The sequence below is a fragment of the Bipolaris maydis genome (genome assembly GCF_028858645.1).
Source record: "Bipolaris maydis strain C4 unplaced genomic scaffold PSV08scaffold_5, whole genome shotgun sequence".
Lineage (NCBI taxonomy): Eukaryota > Fungi > Ascomycota > Dothideomycetes > Pleosporales > Pleosporaceae > Bipolaris > Bipolaris maydis.
In genome coordinates, this window is record NW_027093861.1 from 2,045,035 (window position 1) to 2,063,824 (window position 18,790).

General features: G+C 50.8%; 8 protein-coding genes and 1 non-coding gene across 9 annotated transcripts; 3 read left to right on the plus strand and 6 right to left on the minus strand.

Annotated features, from left to right (window-relative positions):
• Window positions 1-76: 76 nt before the first annotated feature.
• On the minus strand, window positions 77-503 carry PSV08DRAFT_370433 (uncharacterized protein; the record flags this gene model as incomplete). Its single annotated transcript, XM_014226340.1, has 2 exons — window positions 77-176; window positions 226-503. 2 exons carry the CDS (start codon window positions 501-503, stop codon window positions 77-79), a joined length of 378 nt encoding a protein of 125 aa, XP_014081815.1.
• A 1,998-nt stretch (window positions 504-2,501) lies between these two features.
• PSV08DRAFT_t21 lies at window positions 2,502-2,641 on the minus strand. The gene has a single exon. It is a non-coding gene; the product is annotated as a tRNA-Asp (tRNA).
• Window positions 2,642-3,794: 1,153 nt separating this feature from the next.
• Window positions 3,795-5,387, plus strand: PSV08DRAFT_177846 (glycoside hydrolase; the record flags this gene model as incomplete). The annotated part of the gene is made up of 5 exons (XM_014226339.1): window positions 3,795-4,217; window positions 4,284-4,419; window positions 4,470-4,590; window positions 4,645-4,984; window positions 5,040-5,387. The coding sequence occupies 5 exons, from the start codon at window positions 3,795-3,797 to the stop codon at window positions 5,385-5,387; spliced, it is 1,368 nt and encodes a 455-aa protein (XP_014081814.1).
• An 802-nt stretch (window positions 5,388-6,189) lies between these two features.
• PSV08DRAFT_290564 (Ribokinase-like protein) lies at window positions 6,190-7,317 on the minus strand. The gene is made up of 2 exons (XM_014226338.2): window positions 6,583-7,317; window positions 6,190-6,519 (listed from the first exon to the last, which is right to left on the minus strand). The coding sequence occupies exons 1-2, from the start codon at window positions 7,285-7,287 to the stop codon at window positions 6,244-6,246; spliced, it is 981 nt and encodes a 326-aa protein (XP_014081813.1). The 5' UTR covers window positions 7,288-7,317; the 3' UTR covers window positions 6,190-6,243.
• Window positions 7,318-7,510: 193 nt separating this feature from the next.
• Window positions 7,511-8,741, minus strand: PSV08DRAFT_290573 (isoprenoid synthase domain-containing protein). The gene is made up of 2 exons (XM_014226337.2): window positions 8,572-8,741; window positions 7,511-8,502 (listed from the first exon to the last, which is right to left on the minus strand). The coding sequence occupies exons 1-2, from the start codon at window positions 8,683-8,685 to the stop codon at window positions 7,573-7,575; spliced, it is 1,044 nt and encodes a 347-aa protein (XP_014081812.1). The 5' UTR covers window positions 8,686-8,741; the 3' UTR covers window positions 7,511-7,572.
• Window positions 8,742-8,942: 201 nt separating this feature from the next.
• On the plus strand, window positions 8,943-11,024 carry PSV08DRAFT_221482 (anaphase promoting complex subunit 8). Its single transcript, XM_014226336.1, has 2 exons — window positions 8,943-9,062; window positions 9,119-11,024. Exons 1-2 carry the CDS (start codon window positions 8,962-8,964, stop codon window positions 10,962-10,964), a joined length of 1,947 nt encoding a protein of 648 aa, XP_014081811.1. The 5' UTR covers window positions 8,943-8,961; the 3' UTR covers window positions 10,965-11,024.
• A 2,282-nt stretch (window positions 11,025-13,306) lies between these two features.
• PSV08DRAFT_200750 (uncharacterized protein) lies at window positions 13,307-14,609 on the plus strand. Its single transcript, XM_014226335.1, has 2 exons — window positions 13,307-13,354; window positions 13,409-14,609. The coding sequence occupies exon 2, from the start codon at window positions 13,431-13,433 to the stop codon at window positions 14,469-14,471; it is 1,041 nt and encodes a 346-aa protein (XP_014081810.1). The 5' UTR covers window positions 13,307-13,354; window positions 13,409-13,430; the 3' UTR covers window positions 14,472-14,609.
• On the minus strand, window positions 14,578-15,225 carry PSV08DRAFT_388979 (histidine phosphatase superfamily; the record flags this gene model as incomplete). Its single annotated transcript, XM_014226334.2, has 1 exon — window positions 14,578-15,225. The coding sequence occupies one exon, from the start codon at window positions 15,223-15,225 to the stop codon at window positions 14,578-14,580; it is 648 nt and encodes a 215-aa protein (XP_014081809.2).
• Window positions 15,226-15,536: 311 nt separating this feature from the next.
• On the minus strand, window positions 15,537-18,355 carry PSV08DRAFT_38222 (uncharacterized protein). Its single transcript, XM_014226333.2, has one exon. The coding sequence runs from the start codon at window positions 18,261-18,263 to the stop codon at window positions 15,774-15,776; it is 2,490 nt and encodes an 829-aa protein (XP_014081808.1). The 5' UTR covers window positions 18,264-18,355; the 3' UTR covers window positions 15,537-15,773.
• Window positions 18,356-18,790: the final 435 nt, after the last annotated feature.

Consider the following 18,790-nt stretch of genomic DNA (forward strand, 5'->3'; position numbering starts at 1 on the left):
CTTGATTTTTTACAAGGCCGTATGTACACCGCTGCCCGAGCCCCGATTCACTTCTTATAGGAAGCATACTTGGCGCTTAAGCAGCAGTAAGGGTAGCCTGCCTAGAGCCAACCTGAGAGCAGGACATAGGGATAGGGCCGTTGCAGCCAACGTTGGCAGTGCCGGTTAAAGTGACGCTTATTACAGTTAGTATAACGACGCAAGGAGAAGAGCGGATTGGCGTACCTGTCCGAGACCTTATGGGTGACAGTGATGGCGTAGAGATCATAACCGGGACGGCTACTAATCTGGAAGGAGTATGTGGAGTCGGCACATGGGTACACGTTGGATGGGACAGATGGATCCGGGAAGCTGCTTGCGTTGCAGTTGACAGAGCCGGATGGAGTGGTCAGGCTGAGGCTAACGCTGGTAATAGTATCCCAGTTGTCGTTGGCGTTGCCATCTTGACGTACGAAGACAGCATTATTGATGGTAACTTGCTCGTCAGATGCGCGGCTTTCCATTGGGGCTGCAGCAGCGACGGCGGCAAGGGCAAGACCAGCAAATATTTGGGAACGCATTTTGGTTTGGATTAAGTGGGTTGGACGGCGTAGAAAGATTGAAGCGAGTGAAACGAGCGTTAGAATTGTGGTGACATACTCGACAGAAACCCTTGGATTCTTATATATCCCTTCTGGTACCCTTGAATTGCTAGTGGTTTGACATGACACCTACTCTGCGCAATGCCGAAGCGTTGGCTCGAGATACGACAGGCCTCGTATTAATTGAGGAATATTGTAGCCTGTGCACCTCCCCTGCAATGCTAGCTGCGCGCGTGTACGAAACGGGAATACAACTATACAATGTATTAATCGAATTCGCCAAAAGTCTTCGCTGTCTAAATCATTCTGCACGAGCTACTTGTTGAATTTCTAGCTGAGAGAGGATATCTCGAGACAGAAAAGCCGTCTCTTGGTCAGATTTTGGCGCACTGGTCATGTAATTCCTCACTGAAAAGCAAAACAAGATCCTTGGTGCAGGGATCAAGATGATCGCCGTCAAGCTTCGGCACGACAGAAATAGGTACAATGGCCGACAAGAGACCGCTTGTTTCTGGTGTTTCTAATAATACGTACCCCGAAAGCCGGCTACCGAAGCTATGATGTGCTATGGAAACCGCTTGTATGCCTGTTGCTTTACGAAGGGGCATTGATGTTGATGGAAACGTGGCAATGTAACGTCGACTCTGCTTGCCTATCGAAGAGCGCAGTCGCCCCGCATTTTCCTGGGCTAGCAAATCATGGTTACTTATTACCCGCGTTTTATACTTTCACACCCTGGCTGTCAATAGTAGCAAGCGGAGGTACCTGCGGAAAGGGTTCAGCCAAGACTAGTCACATCGCCAGCGGTGTCAATAGGAAGCCCAGCGATTGTTTTTTGGAGACTTGGTGGGTCAAAACTAACAGGCTAGATTACTGTGTAAGTATGAGGTGTAATAATTATAGCTTGAAGATTCCCATTGCCTCCCGACAGTGGCTAGCTTCTGTGGCTGACGAGCGACACCAATCGACGACTGTCGTTGAGCAGGGGGGTGAGCAGGCCAATTGACAACCGTCGCTGGACAGGGGAGTCGAGCGACGGTTGTCGATTGGTGTCGCTCGGCAGGGGGAAAGGGCCAATGGACAGCCGTCGCTGAGCAGGGGGGTGAGCAGGCCAATCGACAGCTGTCGCTGGTCAGGGGGTCGAGCGACGGCCGTCGATTGGCCTGCTCGTCTGCCCCCCCTGCTCAGCGACAGCAGCTATCGCGCCAAACTAACACCAGTACTTAGCGAAGACGATAGAACAACTTGATGATGAAAAGTTTGGCTATGAAGGACTGGTTTGCTCAATCTCAATATATGAAGCGGAGATATTCAGCCATCCGTATAACTTTTCAAGACTCAGTAACAAACCACTTTATAAAATCTTGCTAACGCAGTGACTTTGCCGACTCTTACCAGACCCCCTCAGTTGCGGCTGCGGTAGCAAAACATGTGGTTAGATTCAGTGTTCTAACTAATGTCGCAGCTTAGTGAAGCGGGCAAATGACACTGGGTCAGTATCAATGCGCTGAAGACTCCTGGCGTCTTGACACTCCATGGTCCTACATAAGTACTGTGATAGCTACTCGGCTGCTATTAAATAGAGTAAACCTTAGAACAATTTCCTAAGCTTCGATCAATCTCTGGAATAAAAAATCCCAGCTCTGTACGTTGGCGGTCTATAACCCTAAGCAGTTTCAGATCAAAAAGTCGATTAATCCGACTTCCACCATACTACCAAAGATAGTCGATTCAATATTCACAGCAGTTGGGTGAAATAAATAGCATACTGAATGCGTGTTCCGCACCCAACGTGAGCCCAGCACCACCGCTTCTCAAAGTCCTACTAGTAGTAATCCAACCGAGTCAGGACCGCTTCTTGTCTCCACCACGCCCACTAACCCACCACAACGCAAAAAAAGTTTCCAACAAAAAAGTGAACTCTCCAGCGGGGAATTGAACCTAAGATGGGTGTTAATAAGCGAAGATCTTATGAGATAATCTCGAAGTACTTACCCCGGTCTCCCGCGATCTGTCAGTTGCTTGACAAGCGGAAATACTGACCACTATACTACTGAAGATGACTAACAGGATTTTGTTGACCCAATTGATAATGTGTAATCTTAAGACCTTGATGCTATCGTAAGAGCACCGATCATCGCATTATTTTCGCTAGTGTTAGATTATCTTCCCCACATCGTAGTGGAACAGTTGATGTGGGATCGCTGGCTAGAAAGTCTATGGTGCATGTGGATTTGTGCTTTACTTGATTGAACAGCAGAAAATGGCATGGAAAGACATTAGATGAAGAGCTTGGCCCTCTGTTGAAGTTCATTGGGCATGCCTTGGTCACAGGAGTAGGTGAGCTGTTCGCGACGTCTGATCGGCACTCATATCAGGTCCCATAAGCACATGAAAATGTTACTCCAGCTCAGTCTCAGAGGATATTTTCGAGTGTGAGCTTCTGTAGTGCCCTTCTGCCTTGAAAAGAACCTTCAAGATGCTCCACAAGATAGTTTTTTGAATGCGCACTATGTCATTGAATGAGCTAATCGGCCGCATGTCCCCCATTGTACTGCCCCGTCTCACGCGATGTCTCTACTACATTATTTATCCTTAATTGTCGACCCCACAAAACACTCTGTCGAGCACACATGCCACTGCTGCTGCGTTCTTGGAACCGTTGTTCCAAGCCTCCACGTGCAACATCCAAATTAATATTAACAACTCCAACGTAATACCAAAGAAGCTTAGTTTAAGCTTTCACCAACCTGCATCCGCCCCACATGCCATAGTGCGCCTGTTATGCGCTAACCCCGCACTGCACCCCAGCTTTACGGCTCTTGACTTCATCTACCGGAGTATTGACTACTTGGCGAAAACGTTCCAATCACCAAGGCTACGCACCTTCACGACTCAGGAAGTAATGAACAGGTTCTATGGAAAAGTTGGTCATACGATGCTGTAGCCCCTTGGGTGCCATCACAGTGAGACCTTTGAGATATATTCGGATTGTACGGCCCGTTGGATATTCAGCCTAGTGACTGAGAGCTCCACCCAAAGAGTGCGTTTGATGAATTGTACCAAGAAACTTTCATAATAGCTCGTTCAGAGGTGTGTTGGCATGAGAAAAGAGTATGGCCTGGGAACATATTTAAGACATGAACGTTCCGCTCTACAAATCCAGTCATTACCGGTTGCAAGCGCTCAGTCTCAACGAAAAACCTTTCAGCCATGTCTTTTGTTTCTGCCTCAGCGGCAGTTCTGGCCCTCTGTGCTCATAGCGTATCCGGATGGGTCATCGGAACCCAACAGACAGAGACGCACCCAAAAATCACATGGCAGCGTTGCACTGGCACAGGCGGAACATCCTGCAGTAACGTGAATGGAGAAATTGTCATTGATGCCAACTGGCGTTGGCTCCATTCAACCGGGGGCTACACGAACTGTTACACCGGTAACGAGTGGAACAAGACAGCCTGCCCTGACAATGCAGCATGCACCAAGAACTGCGCGATTGAAGGCTCCGATTACCGTGGAACCTATGGTATCTCGACTTCGGGAAACTCCCTCAGTCTCAAGTTCATCACAAAGGGCCAGTACTCGACAAACATTGGGTCCCGTACCTATCTGATGAAGGATACCAACAACTATGAAGTAAGCCCCCTTTCACTAAACCATGAATCCAGAAGACTTTCTGACTTTGAAATTCCCACCCTTTAGATGTTCCAACTTATCGGTAACGAATTCACTTTCGACGTCGATCTCTCACAGTTGCCATGCGGTCTGAATGGCGCTCTGTACTTTGTATCCATGCCTCAGAAGGGTCAGGGGACACCGGGTGCTAAATACGGAACAGGTAGAGAGTACAAAGTTACAAGATGTGCACAAGTCACTTACAACCCACAGGATACTGCGATGCGCAGTGCGCACGAGACTTGAAGTACGTTGATGGCCAAGCCAACGCCGAAGGCTGGACGGCCTCGTCATCCGACCCCAACGCAGGCATCGGCAAAAAGGGCGCATGCTGGTATGTTTACTGCCCCCCCCCCCCTCCTGGCAGCCATGGCTAACAAAACCGCAGTGCCGAGATGGACGTTTGGGAGGCAAACTCCATGGCTACAGCCCTGACCCCACATTCCTGCCAGCCCGAAGGCTATTCCGTCTGTGTAGACGACAAGTGCGGCGGTACCTACTCGCTCGATCGCTACGCCGGTACCTGCGACGCCAACGGCTGCGACTTCAACCCCTATCGCGTTGGAGTGACGGACTTTTACGGCCGGGGCAAGACCGTCGATACCACCAAGAAGATGACAGTCGTAACGCAGTTCCTGGGCTCTGGCAACAAACTCACCGAACTCAAGCGCTTCTATGTACAAAACGGTAAAGTCTTTGCTAACCCCGAGCCTACTGTTCCCGGCATGGTGAGTCGCTACATTCGGAAAAAAAAGAGGATGCATCAGGCTGATAGATGAATAGACAGGAAATTCAATCACTCAGCAGTGGTGCGACACGCAACAACAAGTCTTCCAAGAAGAAGTCTATCCCTTCAACAAATGGGGTGGCATGGACTCGATGGGTAAGGGTATGGCGCTAGGCATGGTCCTGGTCATGTCGCTCTGGGATGACCACTACGCCAACATGCTCTGGCTCGATGGCAACTACCCAGTCGACGCAGACCCAGCGAAGCCCGGTGTGGCGCGCGGCGCATGCGAAGCCGGCAGCGGTGTGCCTGCTGATGTGGAAGCCAGCAATCCTAATGCTCAGGTTGTATTTTCCAACATCAAGTTTGGCCCGATTGGAAGTACGTTTGCGCAGCCTAAGTAAGGCTTGAAAAGAAAGGGGTGGTTTTGGGGGGTGGCGGGAAAAGCAGCCACGTAGATGCCTTTCTACAGTGGCGCTCGAAGTTGCTGGTGTACGTATGCAAAGTCTGGTCATGCCACCAGCGTTCTCTCGTTTGTGGCTCAGCTGGATTTCCCACGTTGTTGGGGTCACGTTCGCTTACATTTTTTTCCTTCTGATTTGTGATTCGTTAAGGAGAATAAATTGCTGGCAGTATTACAATCATCGTTCTGGGCCACATGGCAAGTGACGCATCATGTTTCATGCGCTGTTCAGAAGTCGTTTGCTGCCTTGTTCCTTTAACACGTTCTCTTATCCCCCCCTCACAGCTACATCATGCCTGCGTTTGGACTGACATGAACAACACACCTCTCTAACTCAACAAACACAACCGCCTTGACCCAAAACATTCGCGCCTCTATCTCTTATAAACGATATCTCGCCCAGAAACTTTGACATCCAGCACTCCAAATCCTACAACTCCCGCACACACGCACGTACCGATATCTCCCCGAACATCGATTTACCTAACCAATACCATTCAGTGAACACTTCCGCGATGCTCGAAAACCACACTCCCGATGCAGATCGCTGCTGGCTGCCTTGTCCAGGCGATGACCTGGAAGAAGATCAGTGCGACTGCTGTTCTTGCAATGGGCACCAATGAGATACGGAAATGGAGATATGTGAAATTTTATTCGAGAGCAACTTGAACTCTAGGATGTTTTGGAGAAGAAAAAAATAGAGCAATCAATGTGGATAGATCATGCATGGTCCTATAATGTTTCACTCTTGGTCTATATTTCTGAGTCCACTCGTCATAGCTACAACTATCCAATACTCATGACTCTGGGACTTCATCAGCCCATGGGATACTCGACTGCGCGCCCTCTCTCTGCACAGTCATTGAAGCAGCTCTATTTGCTTGTGCGATGGCAGCGTCAAGGTCGAAGTCAGCACCCTTTGACATAACTTTCCAGCGAGCTACAGCAACAGTATAAGCACCGGCAAAAGTGTCTCCAGCAGCCGTTGTGTCAACAACTTGAACCTTGCGAGCTGGCACAATGACACCTTGCTGAGACGAAGCCTGCTGTTTTGCTGTTTTGTAAAAGACACCCTGTTACATCCCGTAAGTAAAATCTCGCCATCAACCCACAAAGACGAGATAAAAAACACTCACCTCTCCCCCAAGAGTAATAATCACATTCTTCACACCCCTCGCAATGAAAATTCCCGCAACCTCATCCCAATTATCTGGCTTTTCAATCCCACTCAAAATCGCAGCTTCCGTCTCATTTACAATGAGATGCCCCAATCCCTGATACGCTTCCATCGGCAATGGAATCGCAGGCGCAGGATTGATAATAGTCTCAACCCCCTTCTTGCGTGCTACAGTCATATTATGCAGCACAACCTGCAACGGTAACTCGAGCTGGAATAAGGCAACACTTGCATCGTCATCCACCAGATCCTTGACAGGTACATCGCCATTCGCACCAGGGTTAAACATGATGCGATTCTCCCCTGTACCCGTCTCAACCACAATGACAGCTACACCCGTCTTCTTTCCGGGGAGAATCTCCACTTTGTCAGTGTTGAGACCGTCGTCTCGCAGTGCTTTTAGAAACGACTGGTGAAATTCATCTTGGCCGACTGCACCGACCATACGCACCTCGACGTCGGAGGCTTGCGAGGCAGCGACTTGCGCTTTTATGCGTGAGAGACGGGCGCAGGCGACGGCTTGATTTGCGCCTTTGCCGCCCCAGCCGATATTGAAGGATTCGCTGGCGAGGGTTTCGCCTGCGACGGGGACGCGGTGGGTGCGTGTGACGAGATCGACATTGAGAGAGCCGATTACAGAGATTACGGCTTGTGTAGAAGACATTGTTGCAATTGGGCGTTTTTATGGTTGGGCGGTGGTGGCGATGACGTTGGTAGGATGTGTGATGAGGCTCTTCGGGCCACTTGTGGAGGGCGCTATCTTAGGTAGGCTAGCCGAGCCCATGGGGAACTGGACTTTGTATTTAGGTTTACTATTGCATCAGGACACGTTGAATACATGTTGGGAATGTGATTTCACTTTGAGAAGTGTTGAAACGGTAGGAATTGAACATTGAACGTGGAATCATATGGTATCTCATTACTGGCGTTGTAGTAGTCCGCGCAAAAATTACTTGCTGCGCTTGTAGATCTTTTGGAGGAAAGCCTCGAAGATGTCCTTCTTCAGGCCCTCGCTCTCATCAACCTGGGCAATCTTGGCCCTCAGATCGGCGACGCGCTCCTCCTCCCACTGCTCGTAGTACTCCTTGAGCTTAAGCTCGTGGTACAGCTCCTTGACCTTGGCCTCGTTCTGAGAATTCTTCCGGCCATAGTTCTCATCGAGAAGCTTCCTTTGCTCGGGATTGGCCTTCTTTAAGGCCTGGTTGACGAGCCATGAACATTTGTTGTCCATGATGTCGGTTCCAATCTTGCCAAGAACCGAGGGGTCAGCGAAAGCATCGAGGTAGTCATCTTGAGCTTGGAAGTATTCTCCCATTGGGATCAGAATGTCCTCGGCAGTCTTCAGGTTCTTTGCTGTGGCGGCGCCAGCGTGATAGAGAGCCAGGGCAACGGGGAGGTAGAAGGAGTAGTAAGCAGTCTTGTAAATGACAATAAAGGTGAACTTTTCGAGGCTGAAGTTGTCGAGGTTGACATCATCCTCTGGAGCAGTGAGGAGATCGCAAAGCTGACCACACTCTGTCTGGAAGGTGACCTCGTGGAACAGCTCGACAATGTCAACGTAGCTCTTCTCTTGTCGGAAGTGCTTCTTGAGCAGTATGAAAATGGAAGATTCGAGCATGAAAGCATCGTTGATGGCAATCATGCCAACCTTGGGCACGAGATACCAGCAAGGGCCTCCACGACGCGTCTTGGAAGAGTCCATGATGTCGTCAGTGACGAGGAAAAAGGCTTGAAGAAGCTCAATCAGCCATCCTAGAAGAGCGGCGCGGAAGTACTCTTCAGAAGAGGGGTCGAGAGTCTTGCCCTGAAGGATGGACGTCGTGTCAATGACGGACCTTCCCCGGTTGCATTTTCCGCCGACTGTGTTGTAATCGAGCGACTGTTTGGTTTGGCGTGGTGAGCATCATGGACCCTGAATATGCTCGCTGTGTGGTGGGGCAGGACGTACCTTTGTGAACCAATCAAGAGACTGCTGGGGCAGCTTGTATTGTTTGCAATGGTCCTGGAGGTCCGCGACAATGCGTGGCCATACGCTCTCGAACTCGGCTACTGTGGTTGGCATTTTGATGGTTGAAGGTTGCTTACGGATTCAAGATGAGAGGGACAGCAGTAAGTGAGTGTTGATGGGAGCGGTGTCTAGTTGTAGTTTGCGAGTCTGCCGGCAAAAGGTTAAGCCGGGCAATTGGTTGCTGCCCCACCGCGACGTACCCTATACAGGCAGCTCGACAACAACGCGTGCATCGGTCTCCGAAACTCTGCCCAGTGACCGTAATCACCGTGTTGTATATAGAAGCATTGGGTCCAAGTCAGCGATACCCTGTTTTCGTCTGGATCCGTCATGGGCACCTTATCGCAGGCTGACGAGGCCCAGCTCAAGGCCCAGCTCCAGGACGCCGTCATTAGCTGCACCGAGCGCTGCCTCTACCACTCAGCCAAATGGTGCGTACTGGCCTTGGGTGATGTCTGGCGGGCGCGTGTATACTGATGTTGACAAGGGCTGCAGAACTGCTCGACTCTCTCCCATCGCCTGACGACGATGATGGCTCAGACACGGATGTCGACTCGCCCATGTCTGACGCGCACCCGCCACCAACACCAGCACCTGTGCCCAAAGACGCTACTGAAGCCCGCCTAGAAGCCCGTGAGGCACACAAGTTCCTCCTCGCAAAAACGTACTTTGACTGTCGCGAATACGATCGATGTGCCGCCGTCTTTCTCCCGGGACCCTTGCCCAAGGGCGCGTCGCATCCTTCGTCGACCCCAACGTCAAAGGCCAAGTCGGCCAAGGGAAAGGCCACCATGTTTACGCCAACAAAGGGAAAGCTTTCCAATGATACGGTCAAGGGAATCAGCCAGAAATCACTCTTCCTGGCCCTGTATGCTAAGTACATTGCGGGTGAGAAGCGCATGAACGAGGATAGCGAGATGATACTGGGCCCCCAAGATGGAGGCGTCACCATGAACAAAGAGTTGCCAGTTGTTTCCGCTGTCCTGGACGAGTGGTTCAGAGATCTCCCCGACAGTGGGCGACAACCGCAAGGCTGGCTCGAGTATCTGTACGGCATGGTGCTGGCCAAAGGAAAGAACGAGCAGCTCGCCATTGACTATCTGGTCAAGAGTCTTCATCAATATACGTACAATTGGGGCGCATGGCAAGAGTTGCAGGCACTACTCAGCACTACCGAAGATCTCAACCGAATCGTCGCGCGTCTACCCCAAAATCTCATGACCTTCATTTTCCATGTCACATCCTCGCAAGAGCTATACGTTGTCAGCGAGCAGATACACTCGTCACTATCGCAGATTCTCACCATTTTTCCCACTTCGGCCTTTCTCAAGACTCAACGCGCTCTACTCCACTACCACAACAAGGACTTTGATGATGCCGAACAGATCTTCTCTGACCTCCTCATCTCCGATCCCCACCGGGTGGACCATTTAGACAACTATTCCAACATACTTTACGTCATGGGCATGCGACCCAAACTTGCATTCTTAGCGCAGCTGGCCACTTCCACGGACAAGTTTCGTCCAGAGACGTGTTGTGTGGTGGGCAACTACTATTCACTCAAATCCGAGCACGAAAAGGCCGTCATGTACTTTCGAAGAGCTCTGACACTTGATCGCACCTTTTTGTCAGCATGGACATTGATGGGTCACGAGTTCGTTGAAATGAAGAACACCCATGCCGCCATTGAGTCGTACCGGCGGGCTGTCGATGTCAACCGCAAAGATTATCGTGCATGGTACGGTTTGGGACAAACGTACGAAGTGCTGGAAATGCATTCGTATGCGCTCTTTTACCACCAACGCGCCGCTGCGTTACGGCCGTACGATCCAAAGCTCTGGATGGCTGTTGGACAATGTTTTGGCAAAGTCGGCAAGGTCATGAATGGAATACGGTCCTACAAACGTGCATTGGTAGCTGGCTCCTACTATGATGCAGGCGTCGGTACATCGTTTGGTAGTGGCGAAGTCTCTGGACTTGCCGGAGGCGTCTTGGATCCCGACGTGCTCTACCAAATTGCCCTGCTGTACGAGCGTATAAATAACATGAACGAATGCGCAGCATATATGGAGCTGGTCCTTGCCCAGGAAGAAGGCCCCGATTTTGAAGAAGCTGGGATGGAGGGTGCAGGCGGTGTTGGTGTAACTGCTACGACAAGCAAGGCTAGGCTGTGGCTCGCACGTTGGGAGTATATGCGTGGCATGTACCAAAGGGCAATGGAGCTTGCAAACGAACTTTGCCAAGACGGTGTGGAAGTCGAGGATGCAAAAGCACTTGTACGAGACATCAGGGCACGCATGGAACGAGCAGGGGAAGAAGAAGAAGCAGATTAAAAAGCATCTAGTGTGTAGGGATTAATTGAGCATTTGCAGGCGTCCAGGTATGATACCCAACCAAAAAAAAACATTTCTCAGAATTTTATCCTAATGTCCTGACACATTACTATTATCCACTTCGATGTTGAACTTTACAAAACATGTGGTTTGTTGACATACCAGGGAGAACGACATTTCCTGGAATTGGACCTGCATGTAACGTTGGTGGTACATACAACTGTGGGGCTTGGAAATAGATAGTACTGAGACATAATTGAGTTCTATCCGTCTGATTCGTTATTACCCCACTGTCCGTGAGGGCTGTACTCTGCCGATATTACGTAGCTCTAGAAAAAAAGCACACCAAAAGACTTGCGGGGGAACTTTTTGTATGGCCCGCAGTCAATTAGTGAAAAAGCCCCAAAAGTCCTCTGACATGTTGACTGGTCAAGAGTTCCGACTAACTATAACGTCTTCGGTCTTAAGTGCCGTATCCTATCAGACCCCTTACGTCTCGTTACTCTATACCAAGGGAGCATAAAGATTACTGAATTGCCTCCACTTCATAATTCTTATCATGGTATCGGCTCTCAACGCAGGCACTGCAGAACCAAGGGAAAAAGGCTCACTACACTAAGATTCAGTGAGTAAATTCGCCCACTAAAACCCCGTCAACCACCAATCACTTACTTTTCATCCACAATACACCCTGTAGTATGATGTACATTCAGACGTAGCAGTATACACATACGAGCCCCGCTTCGAAAAAGAAACACCTAGCCGCTCCGACAAAAAGAGAAAAAAGCAAATCCTCGAGCTCAAAGGAAAGCGGGCATAACCGCGCCCATATTCCCTTTCCAGCAACACCGTCAAAAAAAACACCCCCCCCCCCCCCCCCCCCCCACAACTGCAGAGAATTCCCCGGCCCCGGCGCCGGATGTATCCTTCGACCACGAGAAGAAGAAAAAAGCGTCTCCCTCTCCCCCCTTCTGTTCCAATCCAAAGAAGAACGTTCTAATCTAAATCATAAGCCTACGCAAATCCCACAGTCCCATATCCCCAGCATAGTAGTAGTCTCTATTCGAAAATCGGTCCCATGGAAACAAGCATCGCTCGGGATGCCGAATGCTCCACCTTGGCGCCAAACGCATTGCTAACGGCCCGTTCCTACGAAGCAAGGATGATTATGCACACGCTTATGCGGGTATTGAGGGGAGGGGGGGTAAACGCGGCGTGTTGATGTGCATGCTGCGGGGTATGATGGTTGCTTTTTTTTTTCTATTTCGCTAAGGTGGGAGGGAGGTCAAGTGCTTTATGCACACAATGGAACGTTCAAGTGTGTATGTGAGGTTGAGGATTGGCGGGTTGGTTGGGGAGGTTAGTGATGATATCGAGGGATGGGGATATCTAGAATGTGCTGGGAGGGGGGGGGGGGGGATATTGGATTGCGATGTCACAGAAAAGACCCTATACAAACGGGTAAGCGGTAACATGCATGCTTAGTTGACGCAAGCTTTTGTTTTTGAATGGATAATTTGCCCTGCAGACGCCACGCTGTGAGCTTTGTCCTTTTTTTTTCGAGATTATGTGTTTGTTTGTGAGACGAGGAATAGAAGGAAAGTGTGGTTACACAAGATCTGGCTGGCTGGACTTTTTGTTCGCTTACCTGCGGTATTGGGTATTAGTATGAATGTGTTCTTTTGCTGGGTTCACCGGAAGGCACTTTCAGGCAATCGGATCATTTTAACCAAGCGTGGTACATGTGTGTGACGTTATCGATGAGGGTCCGGAATGCATGTCAGGTTGTTGTTTTTGCAAGGGTCCATGAATGGTGCGTAAGAGGCATGTAAAGGCGTCCGTTTGCCTGGTACAGTGGAAGACAGGGTCTATACATCGATTTGTGATCTGCTGTGAGATGTCTGGACCACCAAGATTTGCTGAAGTGAACCGAAAAACAACATTTGCTATGTGGTTCCGAATGACTTGACCGATGAGATCAACACCAACATCAACTTGCCACCTTCTTTCCAGGCAGTAGACCCTGATACAGTTCACAAGTCGGTATCAAGCGGCTATACAGGCCCTCCACCACGTAATCTAGACCATCATTATGCAGATGTATCATGTAGTAATCGACCGAGTCTTTTCACCGCCTCTTGCCACCACTACCGGAACGAGATGGTAGTGGTGGATGCCATAGAGCTGCACATTGCATATCCTGTATTTGTTGATTCTGAAGTTACCGATGACGAATAAAGGCAAGATGAAAATAAAAGCCCAGCATACATGTCTTGTAGAGAGTCAAAGCAATATAAATACTTGTCAAGCAGTCACTGTAAAGAGACACAAGCAACATTTCCAGCCCTCACATCTTTACTACCAACCCACTTTTCTCCTGATACATTCAAGTCAGTTTCACCATTCGCAGTTTCCCATACATCTTCTAATCCCAATATACTCAGACCAACAAACAATCAACCAACCATGGGTTCCATGCCAATCGCCATGCGCACCTGGCTCTCAGTCGAGTCCTGGGGCCCCGACCGCCTCGACGTCGTCGGCATCGGCAAGGACGACCAAATGTACCGCAAGCGATTCGACCGGAGCCAGGACGGATGGAAGCCGTCTATCGATGGCGCATGGGAGCCACTCACCGGCAAATTCATGCAAATCCCCGGGGCCATCTCGTGGAGCCACGGCCGGCTCGACATCTTCGGTATCGGGCTGGACAGACACTTGTACCGCAAGACGTGGGGCAACCACCGCAAGACCGGTGGATCGTGGATCAACAGCGACTGGCAGCGTACCGGCGGCGAGTTCAAGAGCCAGCCTGTGCCTGTGTCTTGGGGCAATGGACGCATCGACATCTTTGCCATTGGCATGGACGACCAGATGTACCGCAAGGTGTATGGCGGCAAGTGGGAGCCAGATGGCTGGGAGGCGCTGACGGGCAAGTTCAAGAGCCCCCCAGCAGCCGTCTCGTGGGGTAGCGACAGACTTGATGTTTTTGGTATCGGAATGGACAACCAGATGTACCACCGGGCGTTTGAGAACAACGCATGGACTACGTCTGGCTGGACTGGAATGAGTGGTACTTTCAAGAGCCCGCCGGCTGTTGTCTCGTGGGCCCCAGGCAGGCTGGATGTCTTTGGCATTGGCATGGACGACCAGATGTACCACAAGGCGTTTGACAAGGGTAAGTGGTTGAGCGACTGGAAGGGAGTGGGTGGAAAGTTCAAGAGCACTCCCGCGGTTGTCTCGTGGGGCCCAGGCAGGCTGGATGCCTTTGGTGTCGGCCTGGATGACCAGATGTACTACAAGGCGTTTGACAACGGCCAATGGCAGGGTGACTGGAAGGGAATGACGGGCAAGTTCAAGAGTGCTCCAGTTGCCGTCTCGTGGGGCACTGGACGTATCGATGTCTTCTGTATCGGACTCGACGATTCAGTTTACCAGCAGTACTACACTGGCGGCAAGTGGTCTGGCACTTGGGGCACTTTGGGCGGAAAGTTCAAGACTTTCTAGATGAGCGACATGGCGCATATGCAACGTTGATCCTTGCTAGAAGATGTGTACGAGCCTTAGCATAGTGCTCTTTTTTCTTGTCCACACTGCAAGAATTGTTTGATGATCAATGAAATACATGACCTCTGTCCCCCGTATCCAGCACCCACCTCCTCTCCCCCTCCCCCTCCCCCTCAACCCTATACGACCTCACCTCTGCCAACCCAAACCGCCTCCCGCCCACCAACCCCTCCTTGAACCCCCTATGCGTAACCAAAAAAACATTCTCATACCCCTCCCTTTCCACCATCTCGCCCACCCGTCTCCTCACCCTCTCCGCCCTCTGCCCCACCCCACTCTCTTCCTCCTCCGCATAATCCCCATCCTCACTACACCCCGAGAAATCAAATTGTGGAAACGTGGCTTCGAGATGGGCGCGCGGCGAGCATTGGTTGCACGGGCTGGTTGGCGACGTTTCGCGGAGGTCGGGCCAGATGTGTACCGGGATGCGTTTTGTGGATGATGTAGAGGAGGAGGAGGAGGAGGAGGAGGAGGGGGATTGGGAGGAAGAAGAGAGAAAAGGAAACATGTTTAGGGCGGTTTGAATGGTGCGCGTCAAGGGGGAGATGAGGATGAGGTCTGGGGAAGCGGGGAGGTGTGCGTGTTTTGTGGAGTAGTGGCCGGATTTTGTCAAGGGGGGGTCGCGGTGCGGGGAGGCGGGGTGTGTGTTGTGGAGGGCTTCGCCGTGGCGGACTATGTGGATTAGGGGGGGCATATTATGGTGGTTTTGGGGGGATTGGACGGTTGGGGCGGTTGTATGGAGGTTTGTGCTTGGTGGAAGGTTGGGGTTTCAGGGTGGTGCTCTGATGGATGCTCCAAGTCAGGGATGACGTAGTGTTTATGAGAATCTATAATTTTTTTCCGAAAGCTGTTGCATAGTTGGGCAGTTCTATTTTTTTTTTTCGCAGTATGTGCAACGCCCAAAAAGTCCATGACATTGCTTATAATCACAGTTGATTGTCCAAAAGTTAGTGTACGAGAAACGACACATTGATAGTGGAAAGATGTACGTGCAAAGTAAAAAAGGTCCATCATATATGAGTGCTAGCCTCTATACTACACGGAATAATAATAATATAAAAAAGAACCAATTGTACACATATAAACATGATCCCATGATCTCTGAATACTCTTAGCCGGCGTAACAGCAAAAAATCAAGCCACATATGTATAAATTCTCCAATCACCCCAAAAACGCCGCGCGAGATGCAATGCAAAAGGCGTCACAATGCCAACAAAGTCACTGGACAGAATAACATCTTTTTATCGCAACATATAACTCAAATCCGGCAACCCGGCCAGTATTTCTCTAATGGTTCTGTCTTCCTCATTCTTCCGCCGTTGCGCGGAGTTGGTAGCGCCAGTAAGAGGCTGGATGGCGGGCGGTGTCACAACGCGCGGTGGTGATGACCGAGTAAACGTCTTGGCCGAAGATGCAGCGCTGTTTGGTCGTGGTGGAGGAGTTTGGAAGACGGAAAAGGGATCTCTAGGCTCATGTTTTGCTTTTGGTTGTGCAATCGCTGTTGTTGGAGCTGACTCAAAGATTGAGAAATCCGCGTCCGCCCATGAATCAACTGTCGGCTCGGGTTTTGCTGGAGCTCGAGGCGGAGTCATAGGTTGAACAGGCCCCGATTCTAACGTGCTAGTTTCGAATACAGAAAAGTCATCCACCACACTGTCTGCTAAAGGCTCAGGATCCTTAGTCTTGACCTCGGAAGTCTTTTCCGATTCGCGCACTAGTGTCGCTTCTTGTGCTTTATGTGGAGGAGTTGCCCGCAGTGGCACTGATAGCGCCTCAGGTTTGGGCTTTTCAGCAGTAGAGGCAACAGACCGCTTGACCGGCTTCAAGATCCCAGGTCCAATGGGGCCATGTTCAGCGCCAAACGGAACGAAACTCTTTCGTCCAAATACGGCAGATGTCGGCGATATTGTACTCTTCAAGCGAACAATAGAAGCTGCGTGCATGGCGTCGGCTGATGAATCTTCAAGTGGCGACTTTTCAGGGGCTGGATCCAAAGTTGACACAGTATTGTCAGGAGTGGCGGATATAGAGTTCGGAAAGGCTGAAACGGGGGAAAACACTGTGGGACTTGATATCATCTCACCCCAATCATCATCTTCGTCCTCGGGGACATTGGTGCTTTGTTTTGGACCAGCAGTGTTTGTGTCGAGAGTGCTGGTGTCTCCCCATGAATTTGCTGACGTTGTGGTCGGAGGTGGAGGTGGTGTTGTGTTGGCGACATTTGGTGTTTCAAGGGAAATAACCGTTGACCCTAGTCTTTCTCCAACACCATGCGTGAGATCCATTGAGACAGGACGAGAATTCTGTGTTTGCTCATTGTGTATAGCAATTGGCTTGGACGTGGGCAGTGAGACTACCGAATTCAGGCTTGGGTTGTCTTGTTTCCAAGGGTTTCCTGTGGATGTGGGAGAAGCCCAGTTGAATGCAGCTGCGGTGTTGGTAGCCATTGGCGGAAGGCTTTGCCTCATTGGTGCGTTTATGCGCTCCGTAGGGACTGACGTCTTCGTACGCTGGTGACCCTTGGGTATCCTGGGTTCGACTGGTGCTGGGGTGTCCCAGTAAAATGAAGCCCGGGCACCGGGTCCTGTGCCTGACATGCGGTCTTCGCGCGCCCACCTAGCTACAGTCTTGTGAACCTCAGACCTGACTTGAGAGCCCGGCCATGTAACTCGAACGTAGCTGTCATCGCTGTTGCCGCTATTGAACTCCTTCATAGTTTGCTTGCGTGTGAGTCGATACCAGGCCTTGCGCCCAGAGGTTGAATATATCGGGTCCTCCGGAGCTTCATCCAGCTCCACCCCATTCTTCTTTGAAGGGAATAATTCATCAAGAAGAGTAGCGTCAAGCTGATATCTTCCAATGTGAGATTGTGCGGCGGTGGTTGTCGTTGGCAAGGATGTTGGTGTCGGCTCAGTGCATGGCGATGTAGAGCTTCTGGGCTCGTCTTCCTTGGAGTCACTTGGTGCGTCTTCAGCGGCATCACTCCGATCCTGAGGACTTTGAGTCAGGAGCGTGTCTGCTGTAGAAGTTCCATATTCCTCCTCAGTACTATCGCTGTCCGAAATTGAGCCATGATACTCTTCCTCATCCCCCTTCTTGCCAACATTTCCATGGTTTTGTTTTGGCTCTACCTCGTCTATAGTGTGCTTTGCAGTAGCCTCTTCGTCTTCAAGCGATGTCCGAGAGGATTCGACCGGCGCTTCAGGGCGGCTGATCTCGGATTGCGGTGTAGATGGTCGTGCAGAGTCGTCGTCGTCAGGTTGCGACCGGGTTGGAACATCTTTTTCGTTTCGTTCTGGATCTGCGTCTGCGTCTGCGTCTGCCTGAATGGTGGTCGATGTGTCTGACGTGTCCGAAGTGCCGTTGTCGAGGTCAGAAGATTCTCCGTTTTGCCCTGCCCATGTTTCCTCGATATTCGGTATGGCGTCTTTGGCTCCCTCGTCTACGCCCCAGTGTAAAGTATCTTCAGCGACGTTGTGGTTTCTCAAAGGGCTCGGGCTAGGTTGTCGACTTTCTACATGGGCGACGCTGGGAGCACTGATCCCAGTCGATGCACGCCAGTCGCCAAAACTCTCGTCTTCGTTCCCCCAGCCTGCATCGTCAAGGAACCCATTCAATAGCACTGGAGCAGGCGCAAGTGATGGTGGTGGAGGTGAAATCACCGCGTTCTTGTTCGGGGACTTTTGTTGCTCGACATTACTATCTGCCCAAGGGTCGCCCCAATGATCCATTGTCGCGTTACCGCGTCAAGCGTCATAATGAATTGCTTCTGCTAAAGAAGCATCACCGGGCTCCGGGATTCGCGCGTGTGTGGCGTTGGGGTAGGCGGTTGCGAAGGATCTAGGGCCAGCTTACCGCACAAGAGGTACCTACTTGCACTTGCGCGGTGTTGCCAAGCCGGGAGCCGGCCAGCCCGCGGCCGGCCAACACCATGCACGTTTCGTTGCGCCTCGGAAGTGAGGCATTTCCATTTCACAACACTAGTCTCATAAGCCAATTTTATGGGTCCCAAGTGTATTGGATCCTCATCGCCAACTACAACGAGATTTGTTGCTATGATGTAATTCCTTCTCCCTGTCTCCGGGAAGCCAGGATCATAAATAACCCGTCTTACTGCATTCCGGCATGTTGTGAGAGCGTGCTTCCGTCTTACTTTTCCTTTTGTCGCACCCCAATAGCACACACCATTTTCTTCTCAGACCCTGCAATACCCGGCATGTTGTACTTGGAAGAAGGTTTGCGGCGGTCTAGGTCTGCA

Bases quoted from the DNA above. Each gene is read 5' to 3' on its own strand.
- PSV08DRAFT_290564 (XM_014226338.2), bottom strand. From the start codon at position 7,287: ATGTCTTCTACACAAGCCGTAATCTCTGTAATCGGCTCTCTCAATGTC. The intron at 6,520-6,582 runs GTGAGTGTTTTT...GGGATGTAACAG, and splicing joins TTATTACTCTTGGGGGAGAG to GGTGTCTTTTACAAAACAGC.
- PSV08DRAFT_290573 (XM_014226337.2), bottom strand. From the start codon at position 8,685: ATGCCAACCACAGTAGCCGAGTTCGAGAGCGTATGGCCACGCATTGTC. The intron at 8,503-8,571 runs GTACGTCCTGCC...CAAACCAAACAG, and splicing joins CTCTTGATTGGTTCACAAAG to TCGCTCGATTACAACACAGT.
- PSV08DRAFT_221482 (XM_014226336.1), top strand. From the start codon at position 8,962: ATGGGCACCTTATCGCAGGCTGACGAGGCCCAGCTCAAGGCCCAGCTC. The intron at 9,063-9,118 runs GTGCGTACTGGC...GATGTTGACAAG, and splicing joins CTCTACCACTCAGCCAAATG to GGCTGCAGAACTGCTCGACT.
- PSV08DRAFT_200750 (XM_014226335.1), top strand. From the start codon at position 13,431: ATGGGTTCCATGCCAATCGCCATGCGCACCTGGCTCTCAGTCGAGTCC.
- PSV08DRAFT_38222 (XM_014226333.2), bottom strand. From the start codon at position 18,263: ATGGATCATTGGGGCGACCCTTGGGCAGATAGTAATGTCGAGCAACAA.